Source organism: Pleurodeles waltl, chromosome 3_1 (assembly GCF_031143425.1).
Source record: "Pleurodeles waltl isolate 20211129_DDA chromosome 3_1, aPleWal1.hap1.20221129, whole genome shotgun sequence".
Taxonomy (NCBI): Eukaryota; Metazoa; Chordata; class Amphibia; order Caudata; family Salamandridae; genus Pleurodeles; species Pleurodeles waltl.
Window position 1 is genome coordinate 434,588,920 of NC_090440.1, and position 19,306 is coordinate 434,608,225.

The 19,306-nt window shown below is 47.0% G+C and overlaps 1 protein-coding gene across 1 annotated transcript in view; it reads left to right on the top strand.

The window, feature by feature from the left end:
• RLBP1 (retinaldehyde binding protein 1) overlaps nucleotides 1–19,306 on the top strand; it is a 271,954-nt gene that overhangs the window by 152,336 nt on the left and 100,312 nt on the right. The window contains exon 4 of the mRNA XM_069222704.1: nucleotides 12,803–13,007. Within this exon, the coding sequence (XP_069078805.1) occupies nucleotides 12,803–13,007 (205 nt within the window). The remainder of the gene's footprint in view (nucleotides 1–12,802; nucleotides 13,008–19,306) is intronic.

The window sequence follows — 19,306 nt, forward strand, 5'->3', positions numbered from 1 at the left end:
AGAAAACGACAACAGGGAGTCAGTCATACAGCAATATTTCCAGTGACACACAGGTGAGAACATTTTCTGGTTTAACATTACATTAACTTTCACACGTCTACCTCTATCCTGTACCTACATTTCACTCACTATTTGTTAATTGAGTTGTACCCTTCTATTTCAGTTTCACAAGTGTGGTAACCTACGTGTCAACTGGTTGCATCCTTCAAGGGCTTGTGATGTGTGACATTGGTATGTTAGCCTTACAATGGGTAACCCATTATGACACTGTAATTGTAATTGATAATACAAAGTTCCAAATCATAGACTGACTCAAGATTTTTTTGGCTTTCAAGGGTGTTTATTTAAGTTCTAAAAAAATCAAGGAATGTTGTAAAATGAAGGGGGATTGTAAAATGGTGATGGGGGATGGTGGAGGAATGTCCATGGCAGAGTCCAGTCTATGCGTCTCACAGGTGCACTGCCCATCTGGGCATTGGAAGTGGAGCTGGGGCAGTTCCAATCTGGACAGGGTGACAAAGTGGGACAGTGGGGGGACAATCAAGGTGGTCTTATTTCCTGGTGGGGGTCTTGCCATCTTGCTCTGTCCTGTTCCTGGATCTCAGGGACCGCTTGCGTGGTGGTTGTCCTTCTGCAGGGGATGGGGTGCTGGTGTGGTGGTCCTGTGGCGGGGCGTCCTGTCCACTAGCCCCGGCGGAGGTGGTGGGCAGTTCGTCATCCTGGCTAGTGTCAGGGGCCCCTTGGAGTGCCACGGTGTCCCTCAAGGTCTTTTGAATGTCCGTCAGCACCCCTACGATGGTGCCCAGGGCGGAGCTGATGGTCCTGAGCTCCTCCCTGAACCCCAAATACAGTTCGTCCTGCAGACGCAGGGTCTCCTTCAACTTGTCCAGGACCGTCGCCATCGTCTCCTGGGAGTGGTGGTATGCTCCCATGATGGAGGATAGGGCCTCGTGGAGAGTTGGTTCCCTTGGCCTGTCCTCCCTCTGTCGCACAGCAGCCCTCCCAGTTCCCCTGTGTTCCTGTGCCTCCGTCCCCTGGACCGTGTGCCCACTACCACTGCCCCCAGGTCCCTGTTGTTGTTGGGGTGGTGGGTTAGCCTGGGTGCCCTGTAGTGGTGGACACACCGCTGATTGACCTGTCCTGGGTAGGGAGGTTTGGGCCCGCTGGGTGGGTGCTGCGCTGGTGTTACCAGAGGGTGGCAGCTCGGTGTTGGGCTGTTGCTGGGCAAGGGGAACCGACTGTCCTGAGGCCCACGATGGTCCGGGCTGGTAATCAGGATCCAGTGGGGCAGAGCTGCTGTCGTCACTGTGGGCCTCTTCTGGGGTGGAGTGGTGTTGTCTGGACCCTCTGGTGTGGTGACGTTCCTTCGGGTTCCTGCAGGGGTATAAGAACATGATTATTGCATCTGTGTGTGTAATGGTGTGCAATGGCTGGGTGTACATGATCTCCAGTGCAGGCATTCCTGTGTGGGGGCTTGTGTGGTGATGGTTGGGGGGGGGGTGTTCTGGGTATGTGCAGTGGGCATGCTTTAGTGAGGGGTGCCTATGCTTAGTTGTGTCATGCAGGGCTTGGTGTTGGGATGTGTGCTTGGTGTCATGGGTAGATTAGTGAGGATTTGGGGTGATAGGGGAGGGTGTGAGGGTGGGGGTGTGTGATAGCATGCAGGTAGGGTGGGGGATGTGATAGTTAAGATTTGACTTATCAGTGTCCCATCCTCCACCGACTCCTCCGAGGCCCTCAGGATGCAAGATGGTCAGGACTTGCTCCTCCCATGTTGTTAGTTGTGGGGGAGGAGGTGGGGGTCCGCCACCAGTCCGCTGCACCGCGATGTTGTGCCTGGAGACCGTTGAACGCACCTTCCCCCGTAGGTCGTTCCACCTCTTCCTGATATCCTCCCTATTTCTTGGGTGCTGTCCCACGGCGTTGACCCTGTCCACTATTCTGCGCCATAGCTCCATCTTCCTGGCTATTGATGTGTGCTGTACCTGTTAGCCAAATAGCTGTGGCTCTACCCGTACGATTTCCTCCACCATGACCCTGAGCTCCTCCTCGGAGAAGCGGGGGTGTCTTTGGCATTAAATGGGGTGTTATGTGTGATGTGTGGGGTGGTGTATGTGTTGATGAGTGTGGTGAGTGTAGTGGTATGTGGTGTTTTGTGCGTGGATGTTGTGTGGGTGATGGTGTTGTGTGCCTCTGTGTGATGGGGTTGTCAATAGCTGTGCTGTCTCTCTGGCCTTCTCTCAGAATTTCTGGTTGTAGGGGTTTGTGTGTGATGTGGGTGTGTATTTTATATTGTGTTGGGTGTGTGGGAGTGGTGTGTGTATGTGTATCAGGTGTGTGTATTTGGAATTCTCCAATGTGGCGGTGTTTTGTATATGTGTGTGTATTTTGAGCGCAGCGGTGTGTACCGCCAATGGAATACCGCGGTTGAAAGACCGCCGCGTGGATTCGTGGGTCGTAATAGCATGGGCGTGTTTCTGTTGGCGTGGAGGTGGAGGATTTGTTTCCGCCAGTTTATCGCTGACCTTTGGTGTGGCGGTGTTGTGTGGGTGTCTGAATTTGGGCGGATTCCGTGATGTGTGTCATAATAGCTGTGGCAGTCTACCGCGGCGGTGTATTGGCGGTCTTCTGCACGGCGGTAAGTGCCTTATACCGCCAATGATGTAATGACCCCCATATTTCTTTTCTGGTATGACCAGCATCACTTGGCAATGGCGAACCCCCTACCTGAAGCTCCACCATTAGAATACAACATTTCTAGAACTCGAAATGAGGAAGGTGATCTTCAGGCTTGGTAAGGTGAGAGCCATATCGATTTATGAGCAGGATCCTGCTTTGCCAATCCGTAAAAGGGTCATATCAGTTGGAAATGCCCAAACGTCGTACCTTTTCGGTGTTTACGATAGACTGAAATGGTACTCGGAAGGCATTTTGCTCACGAGTGTTCCTAAGTAATTTATTTCTATCATAAGAGTAGAAAATATGATTTGAAGAGCTTTGTCAGCAGCAAATAAGGAACTGTTGAGAATGTGGAAACCTCCAATGCCCCAATAATTGAAGAATGTGTTATGAATATGATATAGTCATCGAAGTATGAAAGTGGTGTTCTACAATAATAATCAGATGTGTACATGTGATACAAAATAGAAGGATTTCAGTGAGTTGTGCCAATAATTGCTCTAATAGTTATTATGGGAATAGAATTATAATTAGCAATAGTAATATCTTTTACTTTACCATTCTTGACATTTTGTTGTGTAATATTGCACTACCATTTTGTAGATTTTGTCTCAATTTTTTTAAACAGTATAATTTACAACAAAAAAACATTCTTATTAGAGTTCCTTAAATAAGCATCTCATCTCTAAGCATTCAAAATAAATGGAATTGAATGCTAACTTGTGTTTGTAAATCAGTAATTATTAGCAAGACATTGTTGAAAAAATTGTCACAACTGAATTTTCGAGTAAAAAATGAGAAATGAAGCAGTACATGATGATAATTCATGTATTAAGCTAAAACCCACACCCAACACGCTGGCAGCAATGCAATGGATTGTAAATGAAAAGAAGCATATGTAAATAATACAGAGCTCCTACATTATATAATGTCATGATTAATAACCCATCAACATAGTAGGACCCTCCTTTGAATCACACAATATTTCAGTAAGGTACCATTTGGGAATGTCACGTAATCAAGCACTGTTTGTGTTAAAAATTTACGGCTAATGGTGCACGTTGAGGTAATTCATAATAAAAACTTACCACAAATGCACAGAAACAACAAAATGTAGCAGCTGATGTTAACACTGATCTTGTTCAAGTACATCCTTCTGCTAAAAATGACACAATTATGCTTTTTGTGCTAAAATATAGCGTTAAATTACCAATCTGCATTTCACATATTTAAACATTATTTTGCATAACGCTGCCGTAATTTCACGTAATTAGGCAAAAGGAAATTACATAAATGTCACCCCCCCAGTCTTATCCATCCAAGGGTTATGCAGATTATTGTTGAGAGATACAGCTGTACATCTCTGCCATTTTCTGCCAATTACTCAGTGTACAGAATTAAGATTTAAGCCAATTCCAATACATTGAGCTAAATGTTCAGGACCCACATCAGTCCACAGTGGTGAAGTGAAGGATGGTGGGGCTAAACGGTAGGGCATCACGTCAAAAAAAGTTACAAGAGGAGGAAAAAGGATTGCATGAGTTGGGGAGTAGTCAGGAGAGACGTAATGGAGAGTTAGAAACAACCACATTTTATTCCCCTGATCAGGCTCCCACCTCACCAGCAGTGCACTCTTGATATGGAAGTTCAATGGTGGTTTCTCCAGTACACTCAGTCGCGGCTCGTGGGGATTCCTGGGGGTGGGGTGATACACAGGGTGGTGGGGTGGGGTTGGTCACCGGAGGATTTAATAATAAAATACACATTATTTTTAACTTACCTCTGCTCCCACGCCACTCTAAGCCTCTTGTCTGCTCGCTTTCATCCGGATGCTGCAGGCACAGGCTCCCAGCCTGTTCTGTGGCCTATCCTGACCCTGCCCAAAGCAGCATCTGGATTGGCTGGGAGCGCCCAGCCAGGCCGCTCCCAGGCAGACTAGGAGCAGCTCTCTCAAGCCTGGCAACTGTGTTGCCGGGCTTGAGAGACCCTCCTGCGCATGTATGTTTGGCCGGCCCGAGACGGCCAGCCAAACATAAATGCGCAGTGATGGGGAGTGCTGTGCACTCCCCCTCAGTGCACGTCACCCCTGTGGCCCCACCCCTTTCAAAGAAAAGGATAACATGTTTATTATTCTTTTCTTTGAAATGTTATGCAGCTGCCGCTGCAGGCGGGGAGGGCGACTCTACTCCGCCCGTATAGAGAAGCCGCCCCTGAGTACACTAACCATTTGAACCTGCCAAACTCTAAATGACCATTGTGCCTTAAAAAGCTTGTGGATGTGAGCACGCTAAGTGTGAAATACACCTAAAGACCCTCATATATTTAGTAGGGTGAAGGAAAAGAGATTTCTCCATGTATGTGCCAGGTGAAGAAAAAAAGCAAAACAAATATCTTTGCTAATGCCCATTGTTTTTAAAACCTGCAAGAATAAGTATAGTGGAGGAGTTCTTATTGAAGTCTACAACTTGCAAGATTTTCCTGATTACTGCTAGGGATTTTTGTGAATTCAAAAGTCAGAAATGTGCCAAAACTATAGTAGACTTGCAGTCTGTAGACTACCAACTTTTGAAATAATTTTTGTGAATTAGCAGACACATAACTGAAGATCAGAAAAGTGTGTGAGTAATGAAAAGGGTGTATTAATCGACATTTTGTGATCTTGCTTGAATGGCCATGTTTTCAGGCCCTGACTAAAGTTTGAATATTTAAACTCATGCTGTAAAACACCAGCTCTCTTACCAATATCATCATTATGTTCATAGACATTCGCGGGGCGTGGCCAACATGGCGACCGGAGCAGCAGCTTAACACTGCAGCTCTGCACCTGGCCCACTAAAGTATCCTGTCAACACCACCTAACACCGTCATCACAGCAGGCGCCCTTAGCCCGGCTGCCCAGGACCATTATCCGGAGCAGCGACCCGCTCCGGGACTCCGGGACTGCCTCCTGCACTGGGAGGAAATCGGAGGCTTGTCCGGACGGCGCCCGCGTCTGCAGCCGGTGAGTGAGCCACCCGGGGCCCAGCTCCACCCCTGGCCCTCTGGCACTCGGCGCTCAGGTGGTGGGGCCCGCAGGGGACCCAGACGCGACAGTGGGGGGGCCTGCGCCCCGGAGTTCGCTCTGCGGTTGAGCGCTCAGAGGCGGCCTCCCCGAGGCTGAGTAGTAGACGCGCCGCTGGGCCTGAAGTGGACCTCGGCGCGCGCGCTAGTGTGTGCTGTGGGCGTGCGTGGCCCTTCTGGTCTGTGGCGCTTCGCTGCCGGCTGGGCCCCTTCCTTGAACCGAACGGCTCCCACGATCAACACAGAGGCCCCCATGGCACTGGAACACTACACTTGAGCAGGGCGTGACCCAAGGGCGCTGAGGCCCCCAAAAATCAACAAGCGGCCTTCATGGCAGCCACAGCGATCACGCCGACTGGGGCAGACAATTATACTTTTTTTTTTTTTTTGGACCCCTCTGATCGGCCCAGGGCGAACTCGCGGTGGGGACCACGGGGAGCTGCACATCCTTCAGCGACACGGACCGGGTCGCAGTGCAGGGGCAGGTCGCTGTCCCCCCCCACGGAGCTTACCCAAGCGTAAGGGACAGCGAAAGAGATAGGACATGAGAGTCACCATACCTGGCCTTATTGGCTGAGAGGGGATCTGACGCTGCCCCAGGCCCTTACTAACTTGTCCATTGCTGACCCGCTACCGCCCAGACGACCCACGGTATTCACGGCACACTGGAGCACTGTTGTGATACACCCGCTGCCCTAACTGCACAGAGCACTCCTCACTCCTTGGTCACGCGGTCTTCCAGGCATCGAGTTCGTTGCTGTTGGGTGACTCAGTACTGGACACACGGCATATCTGGCATCAAATGGTGGCCAGGAAATAAGGCGGGACCGGGACGCAGCACTAAAAAACAACGTCAAACACCGAGATCCAAACTGCAAACGTCACTGTCACTAATATCCACGCCTAGCATCGGAAGGACAGTGTGGTAACACCGCCCCCTGCAAGCCATCAATCCCACATCCGTACTTACTCCACTAGTGTCCGCTTAGTGCTGCAGACACCAAATGGGTAAACCGAAAACTCCACGTGCACCCTCAGGTAGTATGGATCCCACTGCCCCGCCTCCTCTGAGGCCTAATCCGCCACGCAACTGGCTCTACAGAAACTGGAACTTACGCTGCAAACACATACAACACAGTTCGAAAAGATCTTGCAAGCTATCCTTGACACCAAGTCCACCCTGGAAGCCAAAATAGGTTCAGTTGCAGAAGATGTAAACGTACTGCGTGCAGACCAACACGCGCTGGCTGACAGTGTCAAGGAATTGGAGAAAGATAATGTGTCTCTCCCCCTAAATGTGAAGAACCTCCAAGAGCAGATGACTCATCTAACAGCCAAAGTTGTAGACTTAAAACGTAGAGCTGAGGACGCAGAGGGTAGGTCATGACATAACAACATCCAACTAGTGGGGTTTCCTGAGCGTGCTGAAGGCCCTTGTACAGAACTCTTTCTAGAACAATGGCTCGCTGATACAATTCTCAAGGACAACATACCAAAATACTTTTCAATCGAGCGCACCCACAGAGTCCCGGGCAGAACCCACCCTCCAGTTGCACAGCCTCAACCGCTGATAGCAAGACTCCTGAATTATCGCGACAGAGACTTTATCCTACAATTATTCCGCAAATCAGGTCCCGTACGATTCGACAATGCAGTGATCACAGCTTATCCAGACTTCACAGCGGAAGTGCAGAAGAAACGCAGCTCGTTCTACCGGGTCAAGGAACGCCTCAGCGAACACAACATAAAATACACACTGCTGTTTCTGGCCAAACTTCGTGTGCAAGACGATTCACGTACACTCTTCTTCACCACACCGGAAGATGCTTGGACTTGGCTACATGCTAAGGGCCTGGCCGACCCTTTGGATGCTAATAACTCTATGGAAAAATGGTCCTCCCCCAAAACAAAACGCAGGCAACGTAAAAAACACTGTGGCAAACCTACACTCGAACAGTCTCATATGGAACAGAATGCTCTCTTCTCCTACAGGCAACGTCTCGCTTTGTAAACACCTCACCAACAACCGGACCAGGAAGTAAACTCGGATTCGGCGGACTCTGATCGAGGCCCTACTCTCACTCCGCGCACGGCAGATGACATTTGATAAACAACCATGAACCACCTGAGCGTACATTTAGTGCCATGCTCATCATGATATGATACGGCCTGATCCGTGCAGCTGGCGGAGGCCTATGGGGCAGAACCAGGAACCCCATAACTCTGTACTCTAATCAATCATGGTCCTGGGTGGCGGACCTAATACCAAGAGCAACACAGGCTGGGCAACCTAATGACTCGGAATCAATGCTCGCCAGCACCCCCGCTCCATATGGACTGTTCCTTTTTGCTGGCAATTGACAGAATTTCTCTTGCTTTGCCACAACCTCAGTGGGTGTTATATATAGTTACTGTTTGTTTTTTCATACATGGGCTTTTTGTCCATGCTGCTTAATTGGGACCACGCTTACATCAAACATGTTATACCTGTCACACCAACAGACCCATGTACATCAACAACAGGGGCACAAACTGGCTAACCTCTGAGGGGAGCGGGCACGTCTACACTACAAGAGGGAGAGGCGACACATATCACCTTCGCCTAGCTAAACTTATAAACCCCCCATGACCTCTCAAACTCAACAATATACCCCAAAATTTAAGATACTCACATGGAATGTAAGAGGCATGACAGCATGGCGTAAGAGGCATCAAATTTACACTTTTCTCAGGAGACACCAGATACATATAGCTTTACTGCAAGAAACACACCTATCCCAACCCACACTGGAAAGCACACGCTCAAAATGGAGAGGGCAACTCTACGGTACCCCTTCTTCAACATTTGCTCATGGGGTGGCGGTCTGGATTGCCCCAGGGGTACCATTCGCCATGTCTCGTACACAATGCGCCCCAAACGGTAGATACGTGATATTGGAAGGCGTCCTAGATGGTTCCCCCTTAGCACTGACAGAACTATACGCCCCGAACACAAATCAACATGACTTTCTGAGCACACTCACAACTGGCATCCTTAGCGACCCTACGGCGGACAGCATGGGGGGGGGACTTTAACTGTGTCCTCGACACTCACATTGACCGCTTATTTCCCTAACTAGACACTGCTACGGTCAACCGTACATCTCTAGACCTGACAAAGTGGGTCTCCAATAATGGATTAAGGGACGTTTGGAGATTGGGACACCATACACAACGCGAATACTCCTTCTATTCCCCTGTCCACAAACTACACACCAGAATAGACATGCTCTTTACATCCACGTCCATACCCCCAAGAGCAAGCGCATCTAAGTACCTAGCCCGCTCTATCTCTGACATTAACCCGCTTTATACAACTCTGGATTGGGCCCGCACCCACACTTGCATACCAACATGGCGGCTACGACAGAAGCTCTTACAGACCCTCCCTTTCACGCGGAGTTATCCAAGTGCCTGGCTGACTATTTTTCCCTGAATAAACACACAACATCATCCCGTGCTACTGAATGGGACGCCCACAAAGTGGTAATACGCAGACATTGCCTTGCAGCCACAGTGGGGGTTAGAAAGACACTCACTAAGGATCTCCAGACACTAGAGATTAAGCTCCACAAAGCCGAGATAGAAGCCTCCCGGAGTGAATCTGCATTAGCAGCACTGAACTCGCTTAGAACAGACTACAGGGAGGCAGACTCTAGGTTAAGCAAACATGATTACAGACACTACATGACGAAACAGCATGCCGAGGGAGATAGATCGGGCAGACTATTAGCATGGCTGATTCGCAAACCAACACAGTCCTCGACCATAGGCGTGATACGCTTGAACTCAGGTAACATTATCAACACTCAGGTGGAAATTAATGAGGCTTTCTTTACATACTATCAAGCTTTATACACACCTCCTCCTCCCCAACCAAACAGCAATTCGCTGAAATACTCTTGGTGGTTCCCCAAAATCAACAAATAATTGACAACACAGATGCTATAGACGGCCCCATCACTATTGAAGAAATACGTCTAGCCCTGTCACAAATGGCTCGCAGCAAAACCCCTAGATCAGATGGCCTTCCACTAGATCATTTTACCTCCCATGCTGCTCTCCTTTTACAGCCACTCTTGGAGGTATTCAATGAAGCACGCAATAAGATACAACTCCCTGACTCTAAGTGCGAATCCCTGATAGTCGTGCTTCCAAAACCGGGGCGCGATCCCCCAGACGTGAAATCATACAGACCGCTGTCCCTGTTAAACTCAGATTGTAAACTATTAGGGAAAATCCTGGCAAATACAATACTTCCCTACCTACCAAACTTAATACACTCCGATCGGTCGAGATTTATTCCGGGCAGGAGCACCTTTTTAAACATCAGAAGACTAATCCACATAATGCATCACGTTACGGAGACAGAAGCAGCGGCCCTCTCCCTAGACATAGAAAAAGCGTTTGATACACTAAGCTGGGACTTCCTCATTTGCACGCTAAAAGAAATTGGTTTTGGGCATGGCTTCATCGTCTGGATCAAAACATTGTATTCTAAACCGACAGCTCGTGTCAAGACGGGTCAAGTTATATCTGAAGCATTCCCCATAGGTAGAGGCACTCGACAAGGCTGTCCACTATCCCCCCTACTATTTGCAATAGCCATGGAACCATTAGCAATCAAACTACGAGGCAACACCCGCACATAGTGCATCTTAGAGTTTAATACATATCACATTATTTCCTTATATGCTGACAATGCCCTAATATACCTGCGTAACCATTCCACTTCCATGGCAGGAGTAATGTCACTGCTGGACTCATTCGCACTAGCCTCCGGTTTGCGAATAAACTGGTCAAAATCGAGCATCTCCCCACTCACTCCAGTGACGAGCAAATCTCACTTGACATTGCCCCAATATCAACTACCATGGTCGCTTACAACTTTCAAATACTTAGGCACACAAATTTATCACTCCATTGCTGGCCTAAAAGAGGGCAATATCGACAGAGCACTGAGATCCACTGAAGCTCGCTGTCGTTTTGGTGCTCACTACCTCTGTCCCCATGGGCCGAGTAGCCATAGTCAAAATGCTCATCCTACCTCGGTTCCTATACTATTTCACTGCCCTCCCATTATCCCTGCCACGTGCGTTCTTCCACAAGCTGCACTCTCTACTGACGGACCTGCTCTGGGGCAAGGACAGGCACAGAGTAGCTCTATCAATAACACAATACCCATAGGAAGCAGGAAGATTGGGCATGCCAAACTTCGAATTATATTACGCTGCGGCTCAGCTGCTCTGGCTCACCACATGGCTTAGGGTACCTCCACCCACAGAAAGTATAGGGCTGTGCGCATACACTGCGCCACAAACAATCTTAACTTCACTGCTGACTGGCACCCACCGCCCGCCGTTAAAAAAGTCCAGTCTGCTGGAAATAGCGAGATTTTGCTGGCGCAGATACGTCCAAGGCAGGACCCCCACACCTCCTTAATCCCCCTTATTGCCACTGTCCCAACTACCGGAAATCCATGCACTCTCACTACGCCATGACATGTGTGCCATAAGTACATTAAACGCGGGGGATTATTACTCAAACTCCACAATGCGCACCTTCGCAGAACGTGTGTCCGAAGGGGTCATGCACTCAGGAGCCTTCCGGACATACAGTGCTATTAAAAGCCTACTTACCAATCTATGGGACCACGGTAATGCAGAACCATGTGAATCCTATATGCTCACTGCAATCCTCACTGTAGGAGATGCAAAAAGCATCCTAACTAAACTACACAAAGGGTTCCTAATAGAGGCCTGCCCGGAACTGATGCACGCAAAAGCACAGTGGGACGCCGTTCTCCCGACACCATTATCACAAAAAGCCTGGATCGCAGCCCTCACACTGATCAAGACTGTGTCCTGCAATACTAGACTCCGATACACCCAATTTAATTATATTTACCACTCATATTTATCACCGGCCCGCATTCAAAGGATGTACTCGAACACAAATCCAGCGTGCCCTAGATGTGCCACCTCAGCGGCTGACTTTTATCATATGGTCTGGAGCTGCCACTCAATCAACACGGCCTGGCAACAAATCACTGATACCACAGCAGACATAGCGGGCCATACTCTCACACCCACACCTGAATCCTGTTTGCTCGGCTTGCGTCACCGAACTAAGTATAGCAAACACCTACACAGATTTATAGATTTAGCATTATGCACTGGAAAGCCCCACACGCTCCCTCACACACCGCCTGGCTCCGCAACCTGCATAGCCGTTCGCTAGCTGAGGCGCAGACATTACACCAGCTGCAACACAAAGGCCTGATACAGGGCGGGCCGAAATCTGGGACATTTTCGTGGTGAGCATAGAAATGGGTGAGGTATCCAACTCTCTGAAATTGCCTCCCCGTTCTACATCATACACCCCCTCCACGGCCAATTAGTTAGTTCTGGCACCCTTATATTTTTTATCAGTGCAACAATTGTGATGCTTAAGGATGCCTATCTTCAGTTAGTGTCCCTTCGGAATCAGTATCTTGTCTCGTTCACTGCGCCTTGGACGCGGGTCGTCCCATCACCCCCCCAACTCCTTCAACAGCTCCACAGCTTATTTACACACATAACCGATGTGCCCCCCCCCCCCTTCACCCCATCCCCTCTGACAGGCATGGCCCATCTTCACTCTCTAAATTAAAACGTGCATGTTGGTACCCAGATATGTCCCTAGCTACCAGTTACACAGTTTCAAGTTGTATTCCTGTACAAAACAACGCAACTGCACCTTACTAGATTATAAATACATGCAGACAGACTGTAAAATCCTGAATAGTGTATTGTAAGAATGTTTATGTACAATGTTTAATTAACAGATTTAAAAAAAAAAAATCTTAGACATTTGCCTAAAGCCTGTGCCTCACCAAACTCTCACCAAAGAATACAACATTTATCCATACAATTTTACTTAGGAGGAACTAAAAGAATTTATGGTTAATTGATGCATTGACACAGCATTTTGTGCTCCTTAATTTTATTTACACAGCTCGCTGTACCTTTTTTCTTTACTTTAGGCAAAAGATGAGTTGAATGAGACACAGGAGTCCCGTGAGTCTGCTCTAAAAGAGCTCAGAGCGCTGATTCAAGAGAAAGCCAGCAGTGGGGAAGACATCTGCAAAGCAGTGGCCAAGAAGGTTCAGGACAAAGAGGACAGTTTCTTCCTTAGGTTCATTCGTGCCCGTAAATTTGATGTCAATAGAGCCTATGAACTCATTAAAGGTAGGAGTTCTGATTTCTCAGTAGTATTGGAAGAATGAATGCATTTTGCTCAGATATGTCGAAGGCTTGTGTCAATGTCTTCTGTCTCATCACATTAAGGTTATTGGGGGTTATCCAGCCAAGCTAACAATGGTTCGGAAAGCTTTTTTTTTACAAAGTTAAATACAGTTTATTAGGTTGTGCAACATATTTACAGGGACATTTATGGGACATTGTACCAGTTCATCTCTTAAACAGGATTTTATTTTCCAGAATATTAAATATCGAGGATATGATTTAGTCTCCTGTATTCCTTGCTATGTCTACCAATCCGCAGCTGAGGGTAGAGTAATTTCCTCTGGGCCCTTCACAAATTTGAGGAATTGGGTATTATCAGCTTCCAGATTTATCTTTTTTTTTTTTTTTTATTGGAAGGAAACACATAACACATATATTCTTATGTCATTATACACTGAAGGCTTAAAAAAAAAAAAAAAAAAAAAGGAGAAAAAAAAAAATATTACCAAGTTATATCATACGTACTACAAAACACAAAACCTAGCCACCCCTCAAGCTCTATCTAGAAGTGGTACCCATTGATTTATTCAAAAGGGAGTGGCCCGATCATTGTGGGCCTGTATCCAAGCCTGAAACAGACCCCATATTATCTTCCCTTTCCTCCTGGCTTGTCTCCCCTTCCGTTCATACAGTGACATCTCCAAGTGATATACAGACAGCAGCCTAGCCAGCCATTGTTGCCAGGACGGGGGTCGTAGATCCAGCCATGCTGTTGATAAACAGATTCGAAACACCGCCATAGCTACAAAGATAAACGCTCTGTGAGGTCCAGCGATTTCGCCATCAGTCCCAAAGACCATTATCTCAGGCGTGAGGACAAGATCATAGCCCACTACCTCCTTCAACACAGATTGAATACCTTCCCTTGAGGCTTTTAACTCCCCACATGAAGCCATCATATGTATAATATCTGCACCATGCATCCCACATCTTGGACAGTTTGTTCCTGACACACATCCCCATTTGGCAAGATGGGCTGGTGTATGATACAGATCAAACAAAGTCTTGTAATGCTGTGCTTGTAGGGAAGATGATAATAGAATAGTATATCCCAATTCCAGTGATCTCAAAAAATTATTACTACCATCCGCCAGCTTCTTACTCCACCTCTCCTTGTTCTTTTCTAAATCATCTGCTTCTTCTACCATTAAAATAGGGTAAATTGACCTAATAGTTATGCTGGGCTTAGCCAGAATATCGTTCAACAGTTGATTACTTTTAAATCCCTGGACCCCCCCTGTTTTTTTCGCTAAAAAGTTCCTTATCTGTAGATATTTGAAGAAGTCCCTTTTCTGTAGACCATATTGCTCCTGTAGATCTCGAAACGTCTTGACCCCCGAGTTGTCGAAAAAGTTTCCTAGCCTGGTAATACCTGATGTACACCACTTAGCCATATATCTATCATGAAATATTTCAGGAAGTAATGGATTCTTCTCGATCATGGTATAATAGTTGTATCTACCGAATCCTTTCTTTTTATACCATAATCGCCAGCACTTGTGAGCCGCTCCTAGGACTTTATACCTAGTTTTCTTATAATATCCAGGCTCATGGAATGTTACCAAACACCCATTGGCTGCAGCTCCTATCTGCAGCTCATATATATTGGGGCTATTTGCCTTTATAACGCCTTCTGTGTCAGATCCCAGTAGCGGACGCATATGCTGAAAGGCTGCTGCCATTTGATATAGTTTTACATTCGGCAGGGACCACCCACCCCTTTCACGGGGAAGAGACAAAAATTTACTCGATCTCCTACACTTGCCATACGCCCATATAAATCTCATAATTATTCTATCAATCTCTTTAAATTTTACGTTAGCAAAGTTCAATGGTATAGCACGAAATAGATACAACAACTTTGGGAGGAAGATCATCTTTATCATATTACATCGCCCTACAATGGTTAAATGTAGATTATTCCATCTGCATGTATCATCTCTAAATTTGGCGAGTATAGGATCTAAATTTAGGTTTACGACTTCATCTACATTTGGTGTAATATTAATACCTAAATATACTGCATGGTCCACCCTCCGTGGATCTTTGATATTTGTGTATTGATTAGCCAACAGCTGTGTCTTAGCTCCATTTAACAGATACCCGGAAAACCTTCCGAATTTTTTCGTCACCACTTCAATCTCTCTCAGTGCTGAATCAGGAGAGGGTGTTAGTATGGCTATATCATCTGCATATGCTAAGACTTTGGTATCCCATCCCTGCCTATGGATTGGTGGAATCTTACTATTTTCTTCCAATTGTCTCAGCAGAGGATCTATATACAAAGCAAACAGAAGAGGAGAGCAAGGGCACCCCTGCCTGGTGCCTCTCCTAATTAGTATAGTCTCAGATTGTCCTCCCATTAGTTGTATTTGCGCAGTCGGGGATCTATATAGAGCCCTTACTGCTGTAATAAATTTCTTCCCTAGCCCATAATATTCCATAACGTGCCATAAATACTTCCAATTCACCCGATCGAATGCCTTCTCTGCATCCAAAAAAACAGCCGCCATAGGCTCTTTTGCTACTTCCGTAGAATCAAAGAGTGCTAGAACTCTCTGGATATGATTGGTTGTATCTCTTCCTGGGATAAACCCATGTTGCCGTGGAGAAACCAGTTTTTTAATCACCAATGCCAATCGGACTGCCAAGATCTTTGAATATATCTTGGCATCACTATTTATTAATGTGATCGGGCGATATGAGGCTGGATCTAACGGGGGTTTTCCCTTCTTATGAAATATAACTATATTAGCTAGATCCCAAGATGGGGGGATTTTCCCTCCATTTTGTACCTGAGTATACAACTCCAACATAACCGGAAGCAGAGGTAGTTTGAAAACTTTATAAAATTCTAGAGGGATCAGATCAGGACCAGTAGCCTTCGCTGTGGGCAGATTGTTTATTGCCGTTTCTATTACTGAGACATCGATCTGTTCTCCAAGGCGTGCCTTGTCTTCCTTATCTAGCTTTCCCAACTTAATGGGGTACCAGAATTCTAAAGCATCTTCATCCGAATATACTGATGTTTCATCATAAAGTTCCTGATAATATCCGTGGAACACCTTTCTGATCCCGCCCACTTCTGATGTTACCCATCCTTGCCGATCTGTGATCTCCCTAATTACCCCTTCCGCTGTTTTCTGGGTTGCCCGAATCGCTAGCAGCCGTCCGACTTTTTCTCCAAACTCAAACCCTTGCGCGCGCTGCGTTAAATATTTCTCTGCTATTTTTTGGGCTATAACCTCATTTGCTGTTGCTTTTATTATGGCAACCTCTTCCTGTGCTTTCTTTATATCTACTCCGGTTTCTATAGCTATAGCCAACTGTCTTTCTGCAGACCGCAGCTTTGCTTGAGACTCTATTATTTTCCCTTGAGCCTCCTTCTGTCTTTTAATACTAAAGCTTAATGTTTCTCCACGAATACCAGCTTTCAGAGTGTCCCAGACAATCTCTACTGGGGCTGACCCCTGATTGAACCCCAAAAATTCAGTTATCCACTTACTCATATGCTCACAATATTCTGGATTTTTTAAAAGTCCCCTTTCAAATGTCCATCTGCTGACTTTTGGTTCTAACCCATCCAGTTCCACATCAAGTACTAAAGGGTTATGATCTGACACCATCCGTGAGTATAACTCAATCCTGGCTTGTTTTAAGAATACAGGGGAGATTAGAAAATAATCAAGCCGTGCTAATTTCACATGTGGAGCCGAGTAATAAGTATATCCGGGATCAGGTTTGCGCAGCTTAACCCAAGCATCCACCAGCCCTAATTGTTGCTGAATAGCACCCATTGCCTTGTACACCCGAGGTTTACGCCCTTTATACTTCTCAGTTGTGGGTGCTAATAAATCCTGTAGTCCCTCCCACGAGCCATTAAAGTTAAAATCACCACAAATGATATAGGGAGGGGCCCATCCTGTGAGCTCGATAGCGAGGGTGTCAATTACAATCGGGTCATCCGTAACTACCCCATATATGGAACATAATGTAAAGCTATTATGGCCATAGCTACATTCTATTATTACCCATCTTCCACCGGTATCGGCCTTTTGCCGAGTAAATTTTAATTTACCAGTCTGGTCTAAAATCGCCACTCCTTTAGTTCTAGCTTCTTGTTTAGACCAGGCAATTGCCTTCAAACCAAGTGAGCCGAGGATCCCAGAGTTTTTATATTCCACGTGTGTTTCTTGCAGGCAGAAAATATCTGCCTTAAAAGTTTTAAGTTCTTCGGCCACTCTCCTTCTTTTATGAGGATCGTTCAGTCCACATATATTGATTGAAACAATTCTGAGTCTAGCCATACCCCTTCCTTTTTGTAAATTCAAAACCTTTCCCTTTGAAATCCCTCAAGTTACCATTTCTGACTACACCATCTCTTGAGTTCCCTTTCCTTCCTTTTCCACTTCTTTGCCCCCTATCTCTCACCTCCATTGATCGTTTCCTTTCCATTTTCTCCCCCTGATTTACCCCTATCGCTCCTCCCCAACCCCTCCTACTTTCCCCTTCCCCTTCCCACCCCCCCTTCCCTCCCCCCAGGCCAGTCGCCCCTTACCCCCTCCCTGATCCCCTCCCTCCCCTCCTGATACTGGCCCCCCATTCTGTTGAGCAATGAGACCCCGAATGGCCTGAATGTTGGTGTTGTGCATGCATCGACCTACCCCACCCACCGGTGCCCCGAGTGCCTATGTCTTCACTAGTTCTTCTATACGCTATACATTTACCCCCATCAAGTATTCTTTTGCCTTAATTTCTGATGTAAAGAATCTTACTTTTCCACTCATTATTGTTTTTAGCCTAGCAGGGGCCAACAGATAAGCCTCCCCTCCTTTCTCAAAGAACGGTTTGATGAGCTGCCGAAGCCGCCATCTCCGCTCCACTGTAGCGTGACAGAAGTCGGGGCGGGTAAAGAAGGTAACCCCATTGCAGGAGCGTGGGGTATTGGGAGGAGTCTTATCGGCTACCTCTTGACGTACCAAATAGCTCTCGAAATAAACCAGAATCGCTCTTGGGTATTTAGAGTCTGCCCGATGTCCCCCCTCCCGACGGTTTATCGGGAACCTGTGAGCCCTCTGCACCTCATTGTCCCAATCCCGATTTCCCAGTTCTGGAAAGGCCCCACGCAAAAGAACAACCATATATGCCTGTATATTGTCCCCTTCTAGTCCTTCTGGTATACCCAGAAATCGTAGATTGTTCCTTCTTTGTCTGTTTTCCAAATCTTCTATCTTCCACATCACATCCGTCAGTTGTCCTTCTCGGGCAGTGTTCTGCTCTTTGAGAGTATCAATGTCATCCTCGACTGCCACTATCCGATCTTCCATAGAGCATAACTTGGCTTCAATTTCCATGCATGATTTCACTACCTTACGTACAGATCCTTGCAGCCGCTTTGTGGCGACCCTAGCCCGACGGCTTTCAATCCTAGTCTCCGTTTGTAGCTCTTTGATTGAACTGTAAATTGACTGTAGGATCCCCGCCTCGGTGCCCATCGCGTGAGCATCACCAGAATTACCAATACTCCCGGCTGCGGCTTCTGGATCAGTTTTATCTTTGGTGGGGGTTTTGTTGCCACCGGTAAAAGTATCTGCCAGGCTTATCCCCGAGTAGTCCCACCTTAAAGTCCTACCACTCATAGGTGCCGTAGTTTCTGAGCCCTCTTGTAAACCAGAACGTGATTTAACAGATTTCCGTTGACGAGCCTTACGCACTGTATGTTCCCCACTTGGAGATTTGTTGCCCGTTTCAGAGGTCTCACTCTCATCAGTTTCACTAAAACTGCAGTCGGCGCTGCCAAGATCAGACTCCTCTGTCAGAGAGTAAAACTTGTCACTGCTTTCTCTGCCCCAGTCAGTTAATTGGGGATTTTTCCCCCCCAAGATGTTATCCCGTTTTTTAGGGCTGCCTAAGGGGTTAGTATAATTGTTCTCCTCCACTGTGTATCCTGATGGACTTCCAATTCTCCCCTCGTTCTGAAGATCCAGCTGTTCGCCTTGCACCATTTGTTGGGCTTGTAGCTGTTCATTTCCGGGGGGACTGAGCACTTTTCCGATTGCTGCCCGGCTGTTGTCTTGATTGCCTGATAGGCTTATTATAGATTTGTCACATTGATCTTGATTTCCCACGCTTGAGTCAGGAGGGGTTGATCCTATTCCTGGCCAGTTATTTTTCGGGGGGGGGTTGCATTTGCAGCAGGGGCATCTTGTACTCCACTGGCCAGAAAAGCCATTATAGTTGAT